Source organism: Eublepharis macularius, chromosome 6 (assembly GCF_028583425.1).
Source record: "Eublepharis macularius isolate TG4126 chromosome 6, MPM_Emac_v1.0, whole genome shotgun sequence".
In the NCBI taxonomy this organism is placed as follows: Eukaryota; Metazoa; Chordata; class Lepidosauria; order Squamata; family Eublepharidae; genus Eublepharis; species Eublepharis macularius.
This window is the reverse complement of record NC_072795.1, coordinates 110480389-110502808: the sequence shown is the minus strand read 5'-3', so window position 1 is coordinate 110502808 and position 22420 is coordinate 110480389. Positions and strand designations below refer to the sequence as shown.

The following is a 22420-nucleotide window of genomic DNA, read 5'->3' as shown; positions in this document are numbered from 1 at the left end:
GCCCCGCTCCCTCAGCCACCAAAGGACTCTGTTCCCAGGGGGTTCGTCTCACGTGGCTCTCCCCGGCGTTCCCTCCAGGCAGGCTCCACCACTCTCGGAGGCTTCCCGTTGCGGGCAGGGATGCTGCACTCCCAGGCTCTTCTTCCTTTGGGCTCTTTATTAAGGGTAGGGCCTGCCAGGGAGACTCAGGTAAGTACGACCCCCCCCTCCACTCTCTCCGAGCCTCGCCTTCTCTTCCCAACAGGGCCCGGAAGGCTCAACTCTGCCTCTGCTGCCTTTTCTCCCTTCCTGCCGCTTTGGCCCCCGTCTGCCATGTCTTCTTTGGGATGCTGTCAGAAGCTGGTAGAGGGCCAGCCAGACCTTAGAAAAGGGAGTGTGAGGGCAAGGGATCTTCTGGAGGAGGGGCACCCTTGATCCTGACAATCTCCTTGACTCCCTTGGCTGGCCACCCGTGACTCTGGCATCATCTCTCACTGCGCAAGCTCTAAGACAGGCTGGGCTAAAGACTAAGTGCTTCGGGATACCAATCTGCTGAGTATCGCAAGCCATGACATTAACCAAGGGGCAAGCCGAGTGAGGGGCTATCGTGGCTCACTGATGCTTCAGACAGCCAAAAGCTTTGGGGGCTAGGGATCAGGGAAACCATGCATCAGGTGGGTCTCCAGCTATGCACACTGTTAGCCCAATTCAGTGGACAGCCCGGGACCCAATGGGAACTTGATACTCCTGGGCTTCCAGCTCCTCTGTGCTTCTGGTTGTATCTATGTTGAGAATGCATGGGAGACGAGGAGACAAAAGAGTACATGTGTATGTTTGCTGACATTTTGAAAGTGAACGTGCATGCGTGCCCTCTGGGTCCCGCTACAACTTGCTTGTGGATCTAGTCTGCATTTCTGGAAAGCCATTCCTACCTGGCCAAGCTACATGGTGTGCATTTTGTCGGAGATGTGAAGATGCACATTAGCACACTAACTCCAGGGCATACGGTTATTTAGATGCTGAAAGTATGCCTTTTAAAAAACTATCTTTTTCTTTTGCTGCTGCTTCCACTCAGTGTCAGATTGAATTAGTAACACGCTCAGCGTCTTTTATGGCTTGAGAATTTGTGAATTCATACACCGGATTTGTCTGTTACTGATTTTTCTCTCTCACAACCGCAGGGCTCACTCAGTGGAACAAGCTCCAGTTTTATGGCAAGTACCTTCAAAGCTAATAAACGTCTGGCATTATCTGCCTTTAGGACAGACAATAAAATACAATCTAGGCGATCTCTTCCACTGGTGAAAGAAAAGCACTGAGATGTTAATAAGTGGTCTCTGTCCAGGCAGCAGAAAGCACCACGACTTGATGTTATTTTTTGAATTAGAGCAGAGATGGCAATTTTGATCACTCCCTAGGCAGCAAAGCCTCTATTTTTTGCATTTTTGGCATACAAAATGCTGAATTTGAAAGTGGAACACTGCAGTCCTGATTCAGCAGCAAAATCAACCCATCACAACCTCTAACCACAGCCTCTAAGCCACAGGGGCCAACAGAGTGGCCCTTGTGATCTCCATAGAGTCCTATGGCCACAAATCACCACATCACCGTTTCTGCTGCTAAACTGGAATTGCACAAGCTGAGTTCACAGCACAGATGCCAAGAAAAGAATCATTTCCAAAGATGATTTTGGCTTTCTCTGAACTATATATTAAACAATCAGTTAAAGTAGAAACTGTTACCATTAGGGTTGTTCTTTTAGGTCTTTTAATTGGGTATTGGTTGCAGGTGGTGCAGGATTGGGGGGGGAGGGCTTTTGGAGACAGAATGATGATTGGTGGAAGGTCTATGGCCAACATTTCTATAAACGCTGCTTATTTGCCAGGTCAAGGCTACTGCCTCTTCTCTTCTTTTGATTCCCCCCTGCCTTTTTAAAACCCGCATCACACTGCCGGTTTGCTGCAATACCCAGAGATCATTTCTGTCATGTAAGTGCATCTAGAGAGTTAGTTTTTGTTGTCTTGGTGCATTTGAACCTTCCATTGGAATTATATTGCCATTGGAAGTTTTTTTAAACATTAACATTCATCTTGATAAAAGTCTCTTTGCTTTATGGTAGTTGCTGTGAGCTTGCTGGTCCAAACCTGAGATACTTTAAACTACTTCAGTAACAGAGATGCTTGCTTCGGGGCCCAGGATGGGGCAGGGGAGCAAACCTGCCAGATTAAGGTGGTTAGCCTTGACAACAAATATAATTAATATAAGCCATTACAGAATTGAGGGCAGCAGGCCACAGGAAGTGAAAGGTTACACTCATCTGTTACATCCAAGGAGTTTTGAAATACAGAAATGGTCAACCATGGAACCTGCCTGCCCACCCCCTCCCACCTGAACGGGTAAATTCCAGCTCACCTGCTGGTTGCGTGCACTCTAGAGCTGATTTGGGTCTTGTGAAAACCACTGAGCCAGTTCCTAAGGTTTGCTACCTATGCCAGGCTCAAACTTAATTAAAAGCAAGAGATATTCTAGTTTATTGCAGGCAGGTTTTTTGGAACAATCTGGTGACAAAGAATTGAGGTGTGCAGAGAAAGAACTGGCTTTGTTCCCCCAGACAAACTCCTTTGGGCAACAGTGACAAATCCACTGGACTCTGCGATATAGACTACAGCATGCTATGAAAAGGGCGCTGCAGAGCAAATAGCTTCCAAAGGACTCAAGCAAAGGAGCCAAGCCACATGCTGTAGGGGGCGGCAACCTCTTTCCAACCCCCCATACCTTCCAAGGGACTCAAGCAAAGGGGCCAAGCCACATGCTGTAGGGGACGGCAATCTTTTCCTAACCCCCCATACCTTCCAACTGCATCAAATTTGACCTTTCTGGCCCTGAATATGACTATCAATCATCACCGTAAGGGAAGACATTGGTGAACTCCACATTCCTTTGCTATAAGCTCTGAAGGGCAAGAAGAGAATCCAGAGGCAGCTCTCCATGGCCAGACTGAGTCTCGCCTGACAGACAGGAATGGCTCTTTCTTCTCCCATTAGCTGTCCCCTCAGGGAAGGAAACCCTGCTTGGAGCACCCAGCTGGCCCTCTGGGGAATCCTTTTTCATTCAAAAACTCTATTCCCAGCTGCAGCGTGCATATGTGCAACAGTGCCCCATGCTAAGGATGCAGCTACTTCAAGTCAGGTACTTCAGGTCTCCTTTAAGATATATAGGTTGACAAGGTAGGAACCATTTCCATGTCTGGAAGGCTAAACAGAAAGGGGAAACGCTGCCTCCTCAAAACTGCGGCCCTCACAGACTGACTTGGCTATAAAGCTGACTAGGGAATACCACCAGATATCCTCACCTCTGATGATGCTATTTGCTGACACGTCTGGTTGGCTGTTTGCCTAGCTTGTAGGGTCCTGACTCTCTATTAGCTGTGTAAGCCAAGGGACTTTCAATCAGTACTGGACAAACAGGGCAATCTCCACTTATCTACAAGGCGCTCCGGTTCAGGCAGGAGAATGAGGAGAAGAACCGGCTGAGTGGCACCCCCTCCCCCCTCCCCCAACACTTCAAAAAAGGATTTAAAATGAAAGGCTTACTAGAGGGAAAACCACCCCCAAAGAACATATTGAAGAGATCCTCAGGGGAAATGTCGGCCTCGAACCCTCGGTTGAAGTCTGCAGGGCCGTGTCCGTGTCGCGTGGGGCTGACTTTTGCATCTCCAAACTGGTCATACTGCTTCCTTTTCTCTGGGTTGCTCAATACTGCGTAGGCATTACCGATGGCTGAAAGGTTAGCAAGAAGAGAGTCAGTTTCTTTCCCTGCAAGCAACAGCTAAATCAGTGATGTAGTAGCCAAGGGATGAAGCTGTCAAGTCCCGAGCTCAAAAATTACCTTATTAACTCTATGGCCCTTTGGCAAACAACATTTCCAGCTTCAGCCCCACTTCCTGTCTCCCACGCCCCCAGCAATCTGCAGAACAGGAATGTTCACCAAGACCCATCTTACAGGACTGTTGTGAAGACTAAAGACTACCAACGTAACGTGTGTGACGTGTCTTGACAACACTTAGGAAAATGCCATAAGAAGAGCAGGTAATAACAACAGCCACTCTTAGGGCCTTGCACTGAGGATTTACAGACCAATCCAACTGTAAATTGCCAGGAACTAAAGACTTATGTCCTGATGCAGCTTGTTTGAAAGCTCTCATGCCAGACCAAAGTATTTCAAAGAAAAGTGCAAATGGAAGGAAGACCAGGCCTTCTGAAGCAATGATAGAGGCTTTTAGCCAAATTTGTGCACTCTCTTTCACATGACAACTGTAGTTATTATGTGACAGCTAGTGCATGTGTGCCTGTTCAAATCATTTATATGTGATGAGTCATTTTAGCATTGTTATCTCTCAATTCAGACAGCCTGGGGGGCAACAATATGACCTGCAGCCCTAATGGCTGAAGAGCACCGATTCAGATTGCAGGAAGGAGCAGATATAATCTTCTCTCACATGAAAAAAAATTGCTTACAGAAAGCTGGCATAACAAGGAAAAGAGTCTAGTTGAGCTTTCTTACTCACTTTGAATGAGCATGGAGGTTTTTTTTGTTTTAAAGGAAGCATTCAAATATTTGATTCCCCATATCTACTGTCTAAAGCAGCCACGTCTAGCAAGGTAAGCTACTGGTTCTGTATTTTGTTCCTTACTGCAAGATGAATGAGGGTCCAAGGTGAGAGGCTAGAAACCTTCCCTGGCTTTTTCTTAAATCATGAAATTGCCTTCAGAGAACTCATACCAAAAGGAAGTTCTGGATGGTTAGCATGTTGGATTAAAATCAGAGAGAGCTAGGTTCAGATCCCAGCTCTACCATGCAGTTCACTGCAAGTTTACTCAGCTTGAGCCATTCCCCCTCTTCCTTTAATTTACCTCACAGGGTTACTGTGAGAATAAAAATGGAGACAGGGAGAATCATATATGCTGGCCTGAGCTGAGGAAGACCAGGATAAGAACACATTATTAACATTATTATTAAAAATACTTCAGTGTGTGGCTAAAGAAAATCATGTAATGGACAGAATGGTCCTTTAAAGCCCGTAATGTTTTAATTCTTGTCACATTCTTGGCTTTTACTGAGAAATTTATTTCCCTCTTCTTTCTTTCCTAAACAACACACAGGCACGGAGAAAGAGAGACATGCCGATCTACATGTACAGTCAAAACCATGAAAAGATATATAAAAACTGAAAATTCCCCAGGAAAAATTTCCTCTCATAAAATGACATGCAGAAAACTGCAACCAAATGCAAGAGGGTTACCGAGCTCAATTTATTCCAAAAGTTCGACAGAACAGGTAGTGAAATTCAAGTGTTGGGCACCAAAGCAACCTTAAGCAATGCTGGGATTGGGGCGGGGGGATTTTGAAACCAGATCCAAGACGCCGTCCTTAATTCATCTCTCAATGACCAAATTATCTATCGTTTTCTTTGGACATAATTATTTCTCAATTCCATTTGCTCCCTCTTCCAGGAAACGACTGTACCAGACTCCATGCCTTGCACCACAGTTCACGATGATTCAGCAGCATAAGATGAAATAGCCAGAACAATGTCAACAATCCCAAGGCCTTCTAATGTAGTCTGACCAGAAAGGTGAATTCACAACGGCTTGCATCTCACAACAATAATAAAAGTTAGTATAAAATAAACTGGCCTCGCTTGCGGTGATTAAAGCTATGCTGTAAATAAAATGTAAAGTATTATACCTGCTTAACCATTCAGAACAGGGAAGGATAAAAACGTAATCAATAGTGATGTCGTAAAGTTGTCAGGTTCACAGCTTTTTCCAAAATGTACAATTTCTACAATTCTTTATTAGTATTAAAAGTTTAAATGTAACCAGAATGCTGAGAAGCAGTAAACTCTCTGGCAGTGAGAGACTGGGGATCAACCACGGAGAAGGGGAGCCTGCAGGCTTCCCTGGGTGTTGGGCGGGCCCTGATCAAGACCAGAATGGATCCGTACGCTGAGCCAGCAAAGCAATTCTTGTTTTATTACAAGCCTCCTCCAAGGAAGCTGAGGAGCACGACGTTATTTAAAACAAGGCAAAATGTCACACTTTATCAGCTTTCACGAAGAGACGGAGCACTAAAGCACCAGCTGACGTCAACAGCGGAATAATACTAACCAAGACATTTCTACAGAGCAGTCAGGTCTCTTTCTGATCTCTGAAGCCAGTGGGAGCAACTCTAGTGGGCCTGCGGGTGCTAAGATGAGGAGAGTAAGTGGAGCCATGAAATGGAATGGGGTTAAAGATTACCTCCTGGAAGAGGATAAAGTGTAGCTTGCCCCATGCTCCTGTTTGGACTTGAAGCTCTTGCTAGAGCCTTCAGTAAATATAATAATTTAAGTCTGCAGGTGAAGAAACTTGCCTTTTGCCACTCTGAAAAGCAGAAGGACCAACTATTGGAGGAAGGTTTTATGCAAGATGCTGAAATGTCGAGACAAATGCCGTTCTAATCTAGTTCCAATGAGGCATCTAAAGGATTATCAGCTCCTTTTTCTGTCAAGTACAGCAGGCCTATATTCAGGGCTTAAAAAGAACCAGACCACCAATTACAGAGTTTGCTGAAGCATTTCATGTTCTAAAAGCAGCCGGTTTCAAATAATACAGTAACATTTTCTGAGTAACCTTCACCATCTGATCCTGATTATCATATATCTCATTCTGACCTTGACCCAGGATGTAAATTTAAAAAATCCACATAATGGGGCCCCACAAGGATAGGGAAGATGCTTTTACAAACCTGGGAAAAGCCTGACATTAAAATCTGAAACTTTAAACACCCCCCAAACACAGAGGATGACTAAACTGCTCAAAATTAAAGTCTGCACAAGTGTAGAATCAAGAGCTCAGTAGTCATTTAGGGGTTACTTGGCAACCCCAAGCAGTGTTGCCAACGCCTGCATGTCTCCATGTCAGTCAACCAGAAGTGGAAAAAAGCAAAGACCAGAGGGAAGGAGAGGAAGAAGAAGAGAAAGAAGCACAAGAGCTAAAGCTCAAGAGCAGGGGTGGGCATAAAAAGGTGGGTGGGAGGAAAAGAGAGAAAGAAGGAGCACGGAAAGAGGAGGAGAGACCGTGCGGGTTGCCAGGAGGAGGATTAACATGAAAAGACACAATCAGCTATACATATACTTGGCCCGCAAAGCTCAAAATAGTTGTGTGGAGTGGAGAGCTTATCTGCTAGGAACACATCTCTGCCGGATCAATTTCTGTGCACAAGAACTTTCTGTCTTACCTTTAAAGGCCTCTGTAGCACCTGGTGCGTGATTCTTATCAGGGTGAAATTTCAATGCTAATTTTCGGTAAGATTTTTTCAGGTCCTCGTCGGCAGCATCTCTGGTTACTCCCAAAATTTCATAATAGTCTTTACATTGTTTTACCCTAGAAATTAGAGAATTGATCAGACAACGGTTGTTAATCTGAGATAGGCAAGCATATCGACTGTCAACCCCCACCCCGTCCAAGCTCATACTGCCTAATACTGCATTCTACTAATACTTGAGCTAATACTGTATTGCTGGGGTCAAAACTATTGTGTTGCGTCATTGGCTGGGACACCCATTCAACAACCTGCTGTGGTGACAAATCGGTCAGTCGTCCAGCTCTACCATTTGCCATTCACTAAGAGCCAGCAGAATCTCCTCCCCTGCATGCACCCAGAGGCCAGCTGCATTTTGTCCTAAGAACGGCACTCTCTCTTTCCTAGCCTTAAAAGTGCTGCTATTGCTTTCAGTTGAGAAGAAGTAGCTCAATACTGACTTGTTCTTAAGAGCTGAAAGCCCTTTAAAGTCGTGTTTCTCAAACTGTGGTGTAGTGGTTAAGAGTGCAGGACGCTAATCTGGAGAACCGGGTTTGATTCCTCACTCCTCCACTTGTAGCCAGCTGGGTGACCTTGGGTCAGTCACAGCTTCTAGCTCTCTCAGCCCCACCCACCTCACAGGGTGTTTTGTTGTGGGGATAATAACATGCTTTGTAAACTGCTCTGAGTGGGTGTTAAGTCATCCTGAAGGGCGGTGCATAAATCAAATGTTGTTGTTGTTATTCATGTCTCCTTCTAAACCCTTTCTTCCTTTTGAACCTCCCCCACCCCCACTGGCAACTGGTCCTGTAGCAGGCAAGCACATAAATCCACACACAGTCCTGCTCATGCACAAGTCTCTGCTTTGAGGACAAGGGTCTGCGTATTAGAGCTCTAAGCCAACACCAGCATTAGAGGAGGAGAAGAGGGCACCTCTGACTCTCTCCTCAAACCAGTGAAGCTGAGGAAGGAGGAGGAGCCGCTGTGGCCACGCAGAACTTCTAACACTTCCATGCTTATAGTTGGATTGCAGCTTCTGCTGGTTGGGTGTGTGTTGGCTGTGTATGTGTGTGTGTGCATGGCTTGCTTTTGGGGTTGCAGGATGCTCTGAAACTTCATGCCCTCCTGCTCTCAGGAGCTTTATACGCTTTCGGGGTGGGGAGAGCTGCTCATAGCCTACGAACAGGAAGAGGTGCTATGCTGCATCACTAGAGCACCACTGGGGAGAGAGGGAGGGAAGCAAGGAAACAAGGAGCAGCAGAAGGTGAGGGGATAGGCAGGTGTCTCCCAAATGGTTACTGGAAAGGATGCAGTCTCTCAAGCGATTTCTACATTAGGGTGCCTTGGAAAACTACCACTTCTGCTCACTGATTTGTTATCATGGGCATCTGATCTAAATATGGATATTCCCCTCCCCCTTTAAAGACTTTCTGTACAAAAATATAAAATACAAAGCTGAAACCGCAAATCTCAAGCATACAACTTATGGGGAAAGAACCAACACATAGCAAAGCAGCAATATATTTCTTAATATATTCCATGGGCACAAAACAGAGGTGGGTCCAAAGAACTGGGAGCTCCAGATATAGGGGGGTGTTCTCCTCATTCCTCCTTCACACTACAGCCAACCCAAAAGCTATTCCTGAAAGTCAGGTGTCCCTCGGGAACAGTGAGGGACGAGGGGAAAGGAGCTACAATGAGAATGAGATACAGGTAAAAATCGTCCAGCCTTGTGTGTGTAAGCAGCGGTATCCTTTCATTTGTGCAACAACACAACGCAAGCCACAGTGTGAGAAACTGGTCCCTCAAGATCAGTCAATTTCTGAATTAATCCAGGGAAAGTGCTGCCCCCAAGTGGCACAAGCCTGCACTGAACTGAAGAAAAGTTTGTTCCGGAAATGGCTTTGTGCTTCGCCACACTCTGAACCCAACTTTCAGACAATCGCAACTAGCTTTGAAAAATCCAGCCCTACAAATTAGCATGTTGCCTGCAATTTAAGCGAAAAGGTAAACATGAACAACTGATCTCACATGAAGGGGTGTCTTATTCTCACTCAAACCAGACTGAAAAAGTACAGAGTACCTTTAAAAAAAGATGAATGCTCCATCAGAAGAAACTCACACTTAACCCAGACAAAGTTTAAAGGTACAACGTACGTGATGCAGGTCTCCACTTGAAGCCAAGGAGGCTGGCTGCAAGCACTGCCAGAAGGACGGGCTGCCTGGGAATCAGAGGCAAGCGGCCCCAAGTTGCTTGCAGGAAGAACAGCCCACGTGTGATTACATATGCACATGCCATACATTAACACAATGTGCCCAATACTCAGACACATAACAATTAATCCCAAAATAAAATATAAAGCCCACACAACTCATAATCTTAACAGTCATAAAGTAGTGAGGTTAGCGAATAAGGAGTCCCTGATGAATCAAGGCATGCAAGACATGCGGAAGGTGTAGAAAACGCCTTGTCTTTCCATGTATGAGCCTCCCTGAGAGAATGGGACCCAGGTTCAAATGCAGGGTGGCTGCCCTGGGGCTGGACCCTCATTAGGAAACTCCCTCGTCTAAGAAGTTGAGCAAATCTGTGATATACTGAGGGTTTCTGGAGTTGTCTGGCCTTTTCAAAACGGCTATTAAAAAAATTCCCCCCAGAGCGTATGGGCAGCCTTGGTGGGAACCGCTGCTGTTAGGTTTGTTTGCTTGATTGCTCTGCATTTTGATTGCCTTGGCTGTTCTTTTGATTTCATGCACTACCTTTTCTTGAATGGATGTTTTATTGATCTTTTTATATGATGCGAGCAGTACTTGAGGCTCTTTTGGAGCCATGTGCCAGGAAATAAAGTTCAAATGTAAAATAACAAAACATAGACCCTACTGACAGAATCGCAGGAGCAGCCAAGCTGCTCTTAAATCTCATGATAATGCAGAAGGAGATTTCTCAGATAAGCAATCAGATATGCCCTCTCCCAGCTCCAACAATGACAGGGGAAAAAATTACCATGAGACCACCAGAGAGCCTGGCTTACTGATAGTCAACGTTTGATCCAAGCACTTACCTCTTAACCGCGTCTACCTGATCCTGAGAGTAACCTTTACTAGTATCCCCCACTGCCTCTCCATTGGGAGAAGGAAATTCGCCACTCATTTTCCTAAAGTTGGGGTCTGTGGAATCCTTGGGTGGGGACTGGGAATGGCCATTGAAGGACTTTTCACTCTTGATGAGAGACTCAAGCAGCACTGCAGGGAAGAAGACAGAGCAGTGAGTCAACTTAGCATGGTTTCGGCATGAACAGTCGTTTTTCTCTTCCAAGGCTCTATTCCTGTCATCATCAAATGTTTTCATACCTCTCTGCCAGCTTAGGTACTTCCATTCAAGATACACTACAGGGCTGAAATTCTTACTCTTTTACATCCAGAAAGAAACCATTTCATATAAATCACCAATAGAGAAATTACTTTAGGCCAATGAATCAATCCTCCCTTGAAAGTCTTGATCTATGGAGATCATTTTCAATCATGGACTGAACAGCAAGATGAAAATTAGGGGGAAATAGAGTTCTGTGATAATCAGAGACTGCATCTGCTCCTCTTTGGGATAAGGGAACATCCAAGCAATGCTATGGGCCGTTCAAGGGCCCCTGCAAGAATACAGAGACTCCAAGCAACAGATATGTTCTGGAATTTCCTCCTGCTTATATTGAAGACTAGAAGGTTAACAATGTTGCAAAATATTCATTCACTTATTCACTTACATATTCATTCACTCATTCACTTCTTCCAAAATCACAAAAACTGTAAAGATATTAAAGCCTTACATTAAATATAAAGCTTCATAATCTGTGAACAACAGATAACATCCAATAATTATAAGCAGAACAACAACTCAGATACCCTCTGCTTATACTAATTCTAACAAGAAACTGACTCACTTGGTATTAAAAGGGCTTGTTGGTATCATCAGTTATCCAGATGAAACATCTCCTTGACTCACATCAGTTTTTTGTTGGGTATACAAGGAGAACCCTGAAGTTAAGCAGTTAAATCCCCCAATAACTATGGTGAACGGCAGTTCTGCAGAGCCCTTCATGTTTACAGACATTCAACAGAGAAAAATATTAACGTCTGCCAATGCAGAGATACAACTTGCTATGCATTGAGTGATATCTAACCAAAACTACTTGAAAAACAATCCCTGCATCTACTTTTAGAGAAAGTAAAAACCCCAACTAGTTTAGTTTCAACACAAGGTACACAACTGTATTCATCCCTTTGATCTTGGGTACAGACCAATGGCATTTTTTCTGCACCAGTCCCTCTTGAAAGAGGTACTAGGCAAGGTTGTCCTCTTTCTCCTCTCATTTTTGATCTATGTTTGGTACTTCTCTGGCTTGTGCTGTTAGACAAAGTAATATTATACATGGCTTTACACATAACTCTGTAGAATTTAAAATTATTTTATATGCAGATGATCTTTTATTATTTATTTCAGAACCTCAGTCTTCCATTCTTGAATTAATGAGTTTGACTAATAATTTTGGTGATCTGTCTGGTTATTCAATTAACTGGACAAACTCAGAATTGATTCTGTTGGGAAACAATATATCACAAAGCATAATTACTGAGGGACATTTTTGATGGTGCCCAGATGCTATTACTTATCTTGGAATATTGGTCTCAAGGAATATTAAATACATCATTTCGTTGAATTTTAATAAACTGACCTTGGACATATCCTTGGATCTGAATAGATGGGCAACCCTAAACTTGTTACCATAGGGTAAAGTAAATACACTCGAATTTTATACCTTGAATTATATATGTTATGTATGCAATACTTTTTATATACCTTGCAGATATATTCATAAAATTAATACTTTGTTTCAGAAATTTATGTGGGGTTCAACACCACCTAAGATTTCTTTAAACTGAAATCACCTTTCAATTAATGAAGGAGGATTTGGTTTTCTGGACCTTAGTGCTTATCATCAGGCATATCTGTGAGCGCGTACAAATTATTGGGATCATTCCCTTAAATTCTTGGAGGACTTTTTTTTGGAACCACTTTTTAAGTGGAATGCATTAGGGTCTACGTTTGTTAAAATAGATTTTGTTCCTCCAACAATTTCTGCAGCTAGAGAAGTATGGCGCATAATATCACGACAATATCAATTTGACCTGTTCTCACATGCTAAACTAACATTATGAGCAAATAACAGATTTAAAAATTGGAAAGAAATCTTTCTTATGGAAGGCTTGGACAGATAAGAGAATGTTTTACTTTAAAGCAATTCATAAGTAATAATGATGGGTTCTTGTCATTTTTCCAGCTGAGGTTTAAATACAATTTGCCAACTTCTGCTTAATGGCAATATTAACAATTGCAACATTTGTTGGTGTCCAAATATGGTCCGGCAGCTTTGAGTGCTTCCAAATTTCCCCCACTTTTGAAGATTCTTATTGAATCAATACAGAAAGCAAAACGTACAATATCTGTATATAAATATTTGGAGTTGGTTAATAAATATGATACACAGAGCCTTAGAAATGAATGGAATAATGATCTGGAGCATCCAATTTTGCTAAAGCAATGGTATAAGGTTTTAAGCTATATATCTGTTGTTACTATGGATCTTAAGTTGTGACTTATCCAACAAAAAATATATATTGGACATAGCATCTTTTTACTAAAGGTTTAAGCACAGTGTCTGTTGGTAGCGTAATTCACATATGCTTTGGACATGTTCAGTCATTCAGCCCTTCTGGGAGGAAGTTATTAGTTGTATTAATTTTGTGTTAGAAAACTCATTTATTTTTGTAGATGATAATGAACTGTTAAACTAGTTGCCTGTCTCTTGGAATCTAACTGATGGTCAACGGAAATGAACCCTCCGTGTTCTTATAGCTGCCAAAAGACATACTTCAACATGGAAAGACAAAAGCCCATGTCCAGTAAATTACTGGACTGAAGACCTTATAAATTTATCAACATTCGAATGTACTGCATACAGAGGGCAATCATGTATGGACTTATTTTTAGATATCTGGAAATCTTTTACAGATACCTATGTATAGATTTGTTAATAATTTTTTTGTAGCCAGCACTGTGTTCTTTTTTTCTGTTTATTTTAAATTTTTTTTCTATTTTGCACTAATAAAATAATAATTAAACAAAACAATAATCAAAAACACACAAAAGCACACAAGATTGCAATTGCCATCAAAACTCCGAAGGGCAGTTAAGATAACGCAAATCGCTAATCAATCATTAATACCATCTCTGGAAAGAGCAGGAATCTGAAGATCGAAGGCACCACCAAATCCCAATTTTTCATTTACAACATTCTCAATGAAATGTAGACTTTAAAAAGTGGCCCCTCAAAAAAGCAGGCCCCTCTCTTTAATAAGCCACACAGGCAGGTTCATGCCAAGGTTTAGTAAGTCCCACCTACATCACTCTACTACAGTGCTGTATACAACAGGCAACATGTAATGGCTGAAAGTGGGAGGATGACGTAAAGAAAAAAAACTGGCCCACCGCTGCCACCATGTATCGACCCAGAGACTCTCATCCCCCGCCTCTGACGGCTTTCCTAGCCACTCAGGTCCCCTAGGAGCCTCTAAGAGCTCTGGCCCTTTGTTTTGAAGCACCCCAGCTTCCTGGGTTCTTTTGAGTACCTTCTTGGCAAGCAACACTGGACACAGGCTGGTAAAGTATATTATTGGATTTTATTAAAGAAAGAACATAGGAGCTTATGCAAGGCAGAAACCGCTCTTAAGCATTTAGACAAGGCAGAAAACAACAGCTTGCTGGTCTAAATATCTTCTAACTAGCTAAAATATTACTGGCTAAGCATTCTCTGATTTGGTTCCAAAGCCGGTTGATCTTACCAAAGTCCATCCACGCCAGCTTATTCCAGGCATCCTAGAGGTAACATGGAGCTGAGGAGCTCTCTCTCACATTGCAGGTGGCTGGCAATGGCTACAGGGGAGCAAGACTGATCAACTGCCTAGAGACAGAGGGGCTTCTTGAAATCTAGGGGGGCAACTGCCCACTCACAGGAACCAATCAGGGCTCAGTTACTTAACTGAATATTATAGCACTGTGAAAGTTTAGGGAGTATGGTTAGAGCTGAGATCCGCACCAGGCTCTCGCCTTCTCCAAGGCCACTCTCTCACATGCAGAAAGCAGCCCAGGCGCAGAGCTTGGGACTTTCCAAGCAAACAGGCTTAGTAAGAAATCTACAGGACATGAGGCCTGAACCAAAGTTTTAATGTAGCACTCTGCAATTAAGTGGTACAAGGCCTGTTCCTTACACCTACTCTCCCCAACAAGCTTTGGTCTTATTTTACAGCACAGCAATATATTGGATGTCATAAAGCAGGTGAATCAGGTGGCCTGGAAGGAAAAAGGCTCTCCCCAACACCATTTGTCTCACTATATGCAAGAAGTTTCTTTTATATAGTATTTAAAACTACTTCTTCACTGCACGGATACCACTGGATGTGACAAGCAGATATAGTCAGATCTCAAAGCAACAGGATCAGGACAGAATCCTTTATCTAAAGTCCAAAAACTACTCCAGTTGTCAAGAGCATAGCTTGTACACTTTGGACTTTCCAAGAGCAACACCACCCTCTAGTCACACATCACACATACACTGAATGTCTCTGGTTAGAGCAGCTGGCTGTGAATTCAAGCAAGACCACGGGCTGAGAAATGAAGTGCCCGTAACTTTCCACGGATCAGAGCTAGGAAGACAGGAGGACGTTTCTCCATGACACGGAAAAGAGATGTCCATGCTGTTTCACTGACAGATTCTGAACACTTCATTGCCACAGTAATACAATATGCAGTCTAAGATACCATATTTTCCAATGCTTCATACCAAAAGAAAGGTATCATTTATCCAGTTTTACTGAGAAAAGTGGGCTTGAGCTCCCTGTGATCAACAGAGGATCATGAATTCAGTTCTAAGAAGTTCAGAGTGCCTGCATTATGTTCAGATATCATTTTTAAAGGACATTCCACTCACAAATTAAACACTTGAGAACCCTGCTGACTTCACTAGGAAAGAGTTCAGCATGTGGTTGACTTTCTCATTGAAAAGCGTGGAAAGGAAAAGCAGAGCGACTGAGAGGCAATAAAGGCAATCCCCCCAGCTTTGTCCCTCATAGCTAGCACAAAGCTTTCCAGCACCAAGATTTTGTCCCAAAGCAGTCACATCTGGGATTAAATAAGGGGCCAGACTAGCCTGATCTCATCCGATATCATAAGCTAAGCAGGGTTGGCCCTGGTTAGTCTCTGGACAGGAGACCACCAAGGACGTCCAGTATTGCAATGTACAGGTAGGCAACGGCAAAACACCTCTGCTTGTGTCTTGCCCTGAAAACCCTATGGGAGCATAAATTGGCTGTGACTTGATGGTACTTTATATACCCATGAGCAACAGACCCCATTTTTTAAAAAACAGGCCCTAGAAAATGGAGCGCAGGAATGCTGGCCTTCCTGCTGTGGCAGTGCCTCCGGAGGCCATCTTGGCGACAACTCAGTTTTTATCCTGGTGCTTCTGCACAGGCACACCGGGATAAAAAGTGAGTCGTCACCAATATGGCTTGCCTTTTATGTAGCAAGATGTGAGTCTGCTGTGCAATAGGAAAAGAAACAGACTGAACTAAAGAGTAAGAGACAGGGGATCACCCTTTTTTGGTTTAAACAACTAAAACAGTTCAAAGTAAGAATTCATATTAGTGAGTAGCTTAAACACTCAGATTCATTCACAAAACATTTCCCTAGCACCTTTGCTAAACACCCAATGGAAACAAACATAACCGGAAGAGCTCATGAAAGCAAACATCCAGAATGTCGTGTAAGTTGGAACAGCCAAGTAAAGGGGTGGGGTGGGGAATCCCCAATATAGATCAGCTCTTTGATCTTAAGAGCTCACCATGGTGCAGCTACCTGCAATGCTGTCCTCACACCTCTGAAGCGATTGGCACCGATTTGTTGGCACAATAAATCTAAAAGATTACTTCAGAGGGCTGAAAGAAACATTGAACAGGGGATAACTTAATGTAATAAAACCTAAAGGCAACTGCAAGGAGATGCTGGTATACACTGTTAAGCAAGAATTTCCATAACTGGCATCTTACACTGGGCCTCCGGCCCCCCAAATGAAGATTTGACACAAACAAGAAGGTTTCCTCCCATACTAGGCAGGTAGCAAAAACAATGTGAACTTTCACTTGGCAAGACCTTGTTGTTTTTAATACTGCAAGCTGAAGACATACGGTCAGTTTATTGGCCATCAGAACAGTTTTTTGATGCTCAGTCAGTCAACACATTCAGGATAATTACTTCTTTTATTTAAAAATATTGTACCCTACTTTTCTGCCCTATCAAGGCCACCAAGGCGACTAAAACAAGCATTATGAAAAAACACATCATAAAGGCAATGAAAACCACAACTAAAACACATTTAAAAGCACAGAAAAAAACAATAATTAAAACATAGGGCAGGAAGAAGAGCTCACCGTGGGAATGCCAGATGAAACAAAAAAGTCTTCAGGGGTGGAGGACAGTGACTGAAGGGCATAAATGACGACACCTGGGGAAAGCGGTCTATTGTTGTGGTGCCACGGGATGTTCAAAGTGCAAACAGAATACCATTTCTTGGTTTTCCACACAACAAGAATGAATCCAAGTGCTGGATATTTCAAACCTATACAACTACCTAACTCCAGTCTTGCAGGTGTCCGCTCATCTGCAGCCAGCAGTGGTTGCTCACTAGTGTCTATCTGAGTGGCTTTGCTACAGCCTGCATGCTTGCTCTTGCTCTTTCTCTTCCAGTGATAAAGGACTAGTAAGGGAGAAAGATACAGAGCCACTCAAGTGGCTGCCAATACACTTCCTCCCATTCAACAACAGGCAGAACGGAGCTGGCTGCAGGCGTGGTTTAAGCCTTTTGCCTAGCTGCATGCAAAAGAGAGAAGGCAATCAAATACATCATCATGTCACACCCCAAGGGGTCTCTGGGCAGGGTGTGAAGTGGGGGAGCCTCAAGAGAGGTTGCACATTAGATAATAGAAGGAGGGAAAGGTAGGACAGGACACTGAGAGCACCTCAAGAGCAAAGATGGCCGGGATTAGCCTCCTTAGGATTACTCACGTATAAACCAAGAGAGCCAGGGAGTGGGCATGACATGAAGAAGGAGAATAAAAGACCAGAGCAGGAAGAAAGGAGAAGAGGAAAGACGGCTGGAAAAGTCTGAGAGGTTGGGTTAGACGAGAAAGGCAGTATTCCTGGCCGGAACAGCAGCAAGTTACTCTCTGGAGGCCTGGCCACCTTAAAGCCTAACCCTGTGCTGAGGGTGCAGTGATTAGAGGCCCCAGTCAAGGAATCCTAGGCAGGAACCCAAGCCTGGGTGTCCGAGGAGAATCTTGTGGGAGACAGGTGGAGAAGGTAAAAGGCAGGCAGACCTCCAGGTTGTCTTCAGGTATCTGAACCTGGGATTGGGGAAAACAATAATAAACTACAATCAAACCTATCCTCCTCCACTGGTGTCAGCCTGATATTGGAGAGTCTGGAGACTGCCTGGCTGGAGAAGCTGCCTTAGTTCTGGAGTTCAAACACCCTCACTTTTAAAAATTACGTAACATGGAAAAGGTGATGCGCCATTTTAAAAAGTAAATAAAGTTGAGCTTTTACTGCAAGCATGAGTTACACAAGCAGTGACACACCGGCTCCCTGTACTGCAAATTCTTTTCCACTTTGCCAAAGATTTCAACACTAGTTTTGCTTATTCACAGAACACAGCTGCAGCAACACATCACTGAATACTGCGCTACAATGATCTTGAACGACTGGACCATCTTGTCCACACAGGATAATCCAGTTGCAAACAAATACTCTAGTACAATGAGCGCAATCGTCTATGCTGTGGGGATGCAGCCCAAGATATAGTACACTTTTACATATAGACGATAGTAGATACCTTGTTAAAGTCGTCATTTCTCTGTGCACCTGTCCTTCTGAGAAATAAAATAAATGAAACAAAACAGCTGCTCCAAACCGTGACAGAAACAAACAAGAGAGAAAGACTCTCTGGTGGAATGATGTTTTGATATCCAATGGCTTTGGACTGCAAGATATGCACACAGATACAATCCTAGTGATTTCAGTGGTATACCACCTATCTCAGAGTCTCTCCAAAGGTTAAGGAATAATTAGATGGCAAGCCCTCTAGGAATTAGGATGCAGATCACATGAGGATTGCCACATTTATCGTTTCAGTATGGGTACATCACTCTGGGACAGCACTAACCATTCATGACTTCCCAGTTTCTGTATACCATTAAGTACAGGCTGCAAAAATCTGGGTGTACATTATCACTGGACATGATATACATGGATTACATGGTAATTTATATATGAATGTGATTCCCGTTTGAAAAAACCAACACATACATCAGGATAAGGGATTAAAAGAGATAAGCAACTATAAAATGCAGCAGAAATCTGCTCCCACAACATTCTTGTATAGGGCAGAGATGGAAAGGAGAGCACTTTTCATCAAAGCTTTTGTTAGCTGTGGAAAACCACGTGCCCCTTTCAGCAATTATTTGGAGGTGATATGGGAACAGGGGAATGGTATTTGGCTGTTCAGAATGAAGCAGGAAAATTATCCCAACTCTGAACTAGCTTTGTACCATTATCATGTAACTAAATCTGATTGGCTACATAGCATCAGCATGGCTTCATTACACTGTACTATGTTATATCCCGGGCTGGGCTCATTTTCCAAGAATGAGCAGTCCTAGTTTCAAGAAAACAAAAAGGTACCAAAGCAGCCATTTTAGAATTTCTAGATATAATTTTACAGCAACAGACACTGAGCAGAGAAAAACTTGCGATCAACTACAAGTACAAGTAATAGGCTGGAAACATGCCAGGCCTCCAGAAAAGTGCAATTTTCACACTAATATTTATGCACCTACAGTTGGTACAGCTCTCTTCTTGTAACTAATATATCCCCATCTTTGCTGAAGCTTTTAAATGCCTTTCTGAACATTCTTCCCATTCTTTTGAGACTATTCAGAGGATCTTTGTCAAGAGCCAGGCCTGCTTCTTGGCCCAACATATGCTAAGGTAAGCCTGCCTGGCTAGGCCCAAAAAAGAATTCTGAGAAACTTAAAGAGAAGAAGTTAAAAGCAGTTCCCGGAGATCTAAGTCAGGACATGTTTTGCAGAATACAGGTGCAAGTGAGATCACAGAAGCACCAAGGCCAAGCGGCCAGAGAGAGGGTTGTCCCCTGCATTCAGACTCATTAAGTTATCAATTTGGGGATAATTGCTCTGATGTGTGAGCATGACTCAGTTGCAGTGAGCCATGATCACGTGTCTCACCAATGCCCTGATTGGTTTCCATAGTCTGCCCATTTTACTGACCAATATGGGATAAAAATGGAGTTCCTAGTATGGTTCCTTGTTCCTGGACCAGCAGCTGGGCAGGTTGCTGGCCCTTGTCTGTTGTGTTCTGAGGCTGAGCACGGTAACATCTTGCTTACTGGGCAAAGAATCCCACCAGGCATGTTAGGATTTTTAGTTTAATCTTTTGTTTACTTATCCTGGCAGGCAGACTTTCTATGTAATCTTTATGCAAAATTCTTAATAAATTACTCGTTCATTTTGTGTGGTATTATTGGGTTCTGGGATTCAATGTGAATTCAGTACCTTGTTGCAACTCAGCAGGCAAGTGGTATACATTGCAGGGCCGACTTCCAGATTAACACTGGGTACAGCTGGAGACTTTATTCCCTTGGTCTCTGAGCTTTGGGCTAGTTAGAGGAAATTGGTGGCAGTGTTCTATCCTAGGATGTAAGAGTTTCTGGAGCCCTTGGAATGTGCTGTTTTGACACCCACCATTGGGAACCTGGCCCAGGAGACCTGGTGGTGGTGACAATCTTCCCCCACCCTGCCATATCCGCCACTTTGTAACGCAAAGTTCCATTATTAATCTGAGAGCTAAAATGAAAAAACTGGCGAGGAAAGCATTGCGTGAAATTCTCTCTCCACCACCAAAAGCTGACAGCAACAAAACACACATTTGAGACCACACAGTAACACCTCTGAATCTCCTTACATCATTTAACTGCAATTGTCGAAAGTAGCAAGAATGAGCAAAGGCACAGATCTAAAGGACCTGTGCTTTTTTCCAGCTGCATCTCTTCTCAATAGAAAAGAAATGTTACACAGGTCCAGTTTCCATCTCTTGTATGACTTTCATAGATGCTATCAAAAAACATGACAATTCCAAAGCCATGCCACTAAACAGCACTGTTTTGCCTTTTTCCCCCCTGGGGGAAGTGTACTGCAAGAGAAGGGAATGGGTTGGTCCAAGAAAAATTCCTAGAAAGGCTGGCAAAAGAAAAGGCTGAACAGCTAGGAGCTGACATTTCTGGGTTGAGGAAGAAAGCTTCTGCACTGTGACAGAAAAGACAGATACTGGTAAAACGAGAGGCTGAAAGTTTGCATGCTTTGAAAAATCAGTGGCAAAGTGAGGTTGAGGCAAACCACAAGGCAGCTTTCAAGGACCAACTGAAAAAGGTACTATTTATTTAGAAAATGTTTTTACCAGTAGTTAGCCAGATGAGCACATAAAGTTGCCCTATACGGAGTCAGACAGACCCCAGGTCTAGCAGGGTTATTATTGTCTGACAGAGTCAGACAATTTCTTACTACATGATTCTTTTATGTGGAAATGCAAGGGAGTGAACCTGGGACCTTTTGCATACTAAGTAGATGCTCTACCACTGAGCCACAGCCCCTCCTGGAGAGATCTCCAAGAAATCCACAAACAAGGCACAGAGACAACAGCATCCTTCACCCTGGCTCTTGTTCACCCCTACTATCTGGTACGTTAAGGTAAACTGCGTCTGAACACAGACGCTCCATTTAGCTATCCAAACGAATGGTTGTTTAGACCAGCTTACTGTTTGTTATTTTCAAGAGGAAGTGATCCAAGGAAGTAGGAGCTTTAAGCCCTGAAGTTGAAAACAGACATCTCCACAGGCTCAACACTGAGGGAAAGACTTTCAGGAAAGGGTGAAAGGCATGACATGGAAACGCTGGGCTTGATACAAGCCGCAGAAAGCGCCCTGGGCTGTGGTCTTGGGGGAAAGACAAGGCTAGTCATAGCTAGCAGGGAAAGACACGCCTGTCTTGATCATGTATGAAGAGAAGGCAACAAGGGCAGAAAGAGAGGGAACGGGTGGGCCAGCTGATCTCTCTCTGGGTCGAAGAGAGACTCTGCTGGGGGGCTATTTCGCTGCTGGATGTGCTACTACCCCCTTCACACATGGCGTGATGGCTTCTGGGAGTTGTAGTCTTTAACACAAAGCCGTGAGAAGAACACTACCTCATTCCTTTCCCCCCGAACGCCAAACCGGCTTTCGCAGTCTTGGCTCCAATTATTCCCCGTGCCGCCCAGAAGACTTCCTCCAAAACTCGCCTTGTAAACTCGTATTTCCCCCTCGTGACAGACCATCCAGGGACTTCCAATCCCAGAGTGCTCCGCGCCGCTACAGCTTGTGCGCAAGCGCACTGCAGGTGAGAGGTCAGCCAGACCGACGCAGGCCCCGGCCGCCAACCCTCGCCCTCCCTGAATCCCGCTCACCGCGGACCCGCTGGGACGGGTAGAGGCGCTGGGCCTTCTCCAGGAAGCGGCGCGCCTTTTCCGTCTGGTTGGCCTTGATGGCGGCCACCGCGATGGCAATGCAGCGCTCCGCCTCGTCCCTGTTGGATTCCATGGCGGCGGCGGAGCAGGGCGCCGGCTCACAGCGATGGCGTCACTGACGATTACGCGGCGGCCTCTACTCGGATCTCCCTGATTGGGAGGGCTGCCGGCGCTGCCGAACTGTGTGGATCAACAGATCCTTGTAGTACCGTGTAGTATAGAATAGCGGGGCACACTTCCAACACTCTAGAAATCACACGACTGTTAAGTCGAGGCCGCATTAAAAAAAATCAGTGTTTAATTTTTGTAAAACAGTCAAGAGAATTGCCAAGATAGACTGCTGCCACATAAAGGGCTTCACGC

At 44.0% G+C, this 22420-nt stretch overlaps 1 protein-coding gene across 2 annotated transcripts in view; it reads right to left on the bottom strand.

Moving 5' to 3' along the window:
- DNAJB12 (DnaJ heat shock protein family (Hsp40) member B12) overlaps positions 1-22151 on the bottom strand; it is a 39426-nt gene extending 17275 nt beyond the window's left edge. The window contains exons 1-4 of one of the 2 annotated variants that reach the window (XM_054983152.1): positions 21998-22151; positions 10383-10563; positions 7261-7406; positions 3573-3758 (exon numbers count right to left, since the gene is read on the bottom strand). In XM_054983152.1, the coding sequence (XP_054839127.1) occupies positions 3573-3758; positions 7261-7406; positions 10383-10563; positions 21998-22130 (646 nt within the window). In that variant the 5' untranslated portion in view covers positions 22131-22151. The remainder of the gene's footprint in view (positions 1-3572; positions 3759-7260; positions 7407-10382; positions 10564-21997) is intronic. The other variant, XM_054983153.1, reaches the window with a different exon arrangement.
- Between the last annotated feature and the right edge of the window lie 269 nt (positions 22152-22420).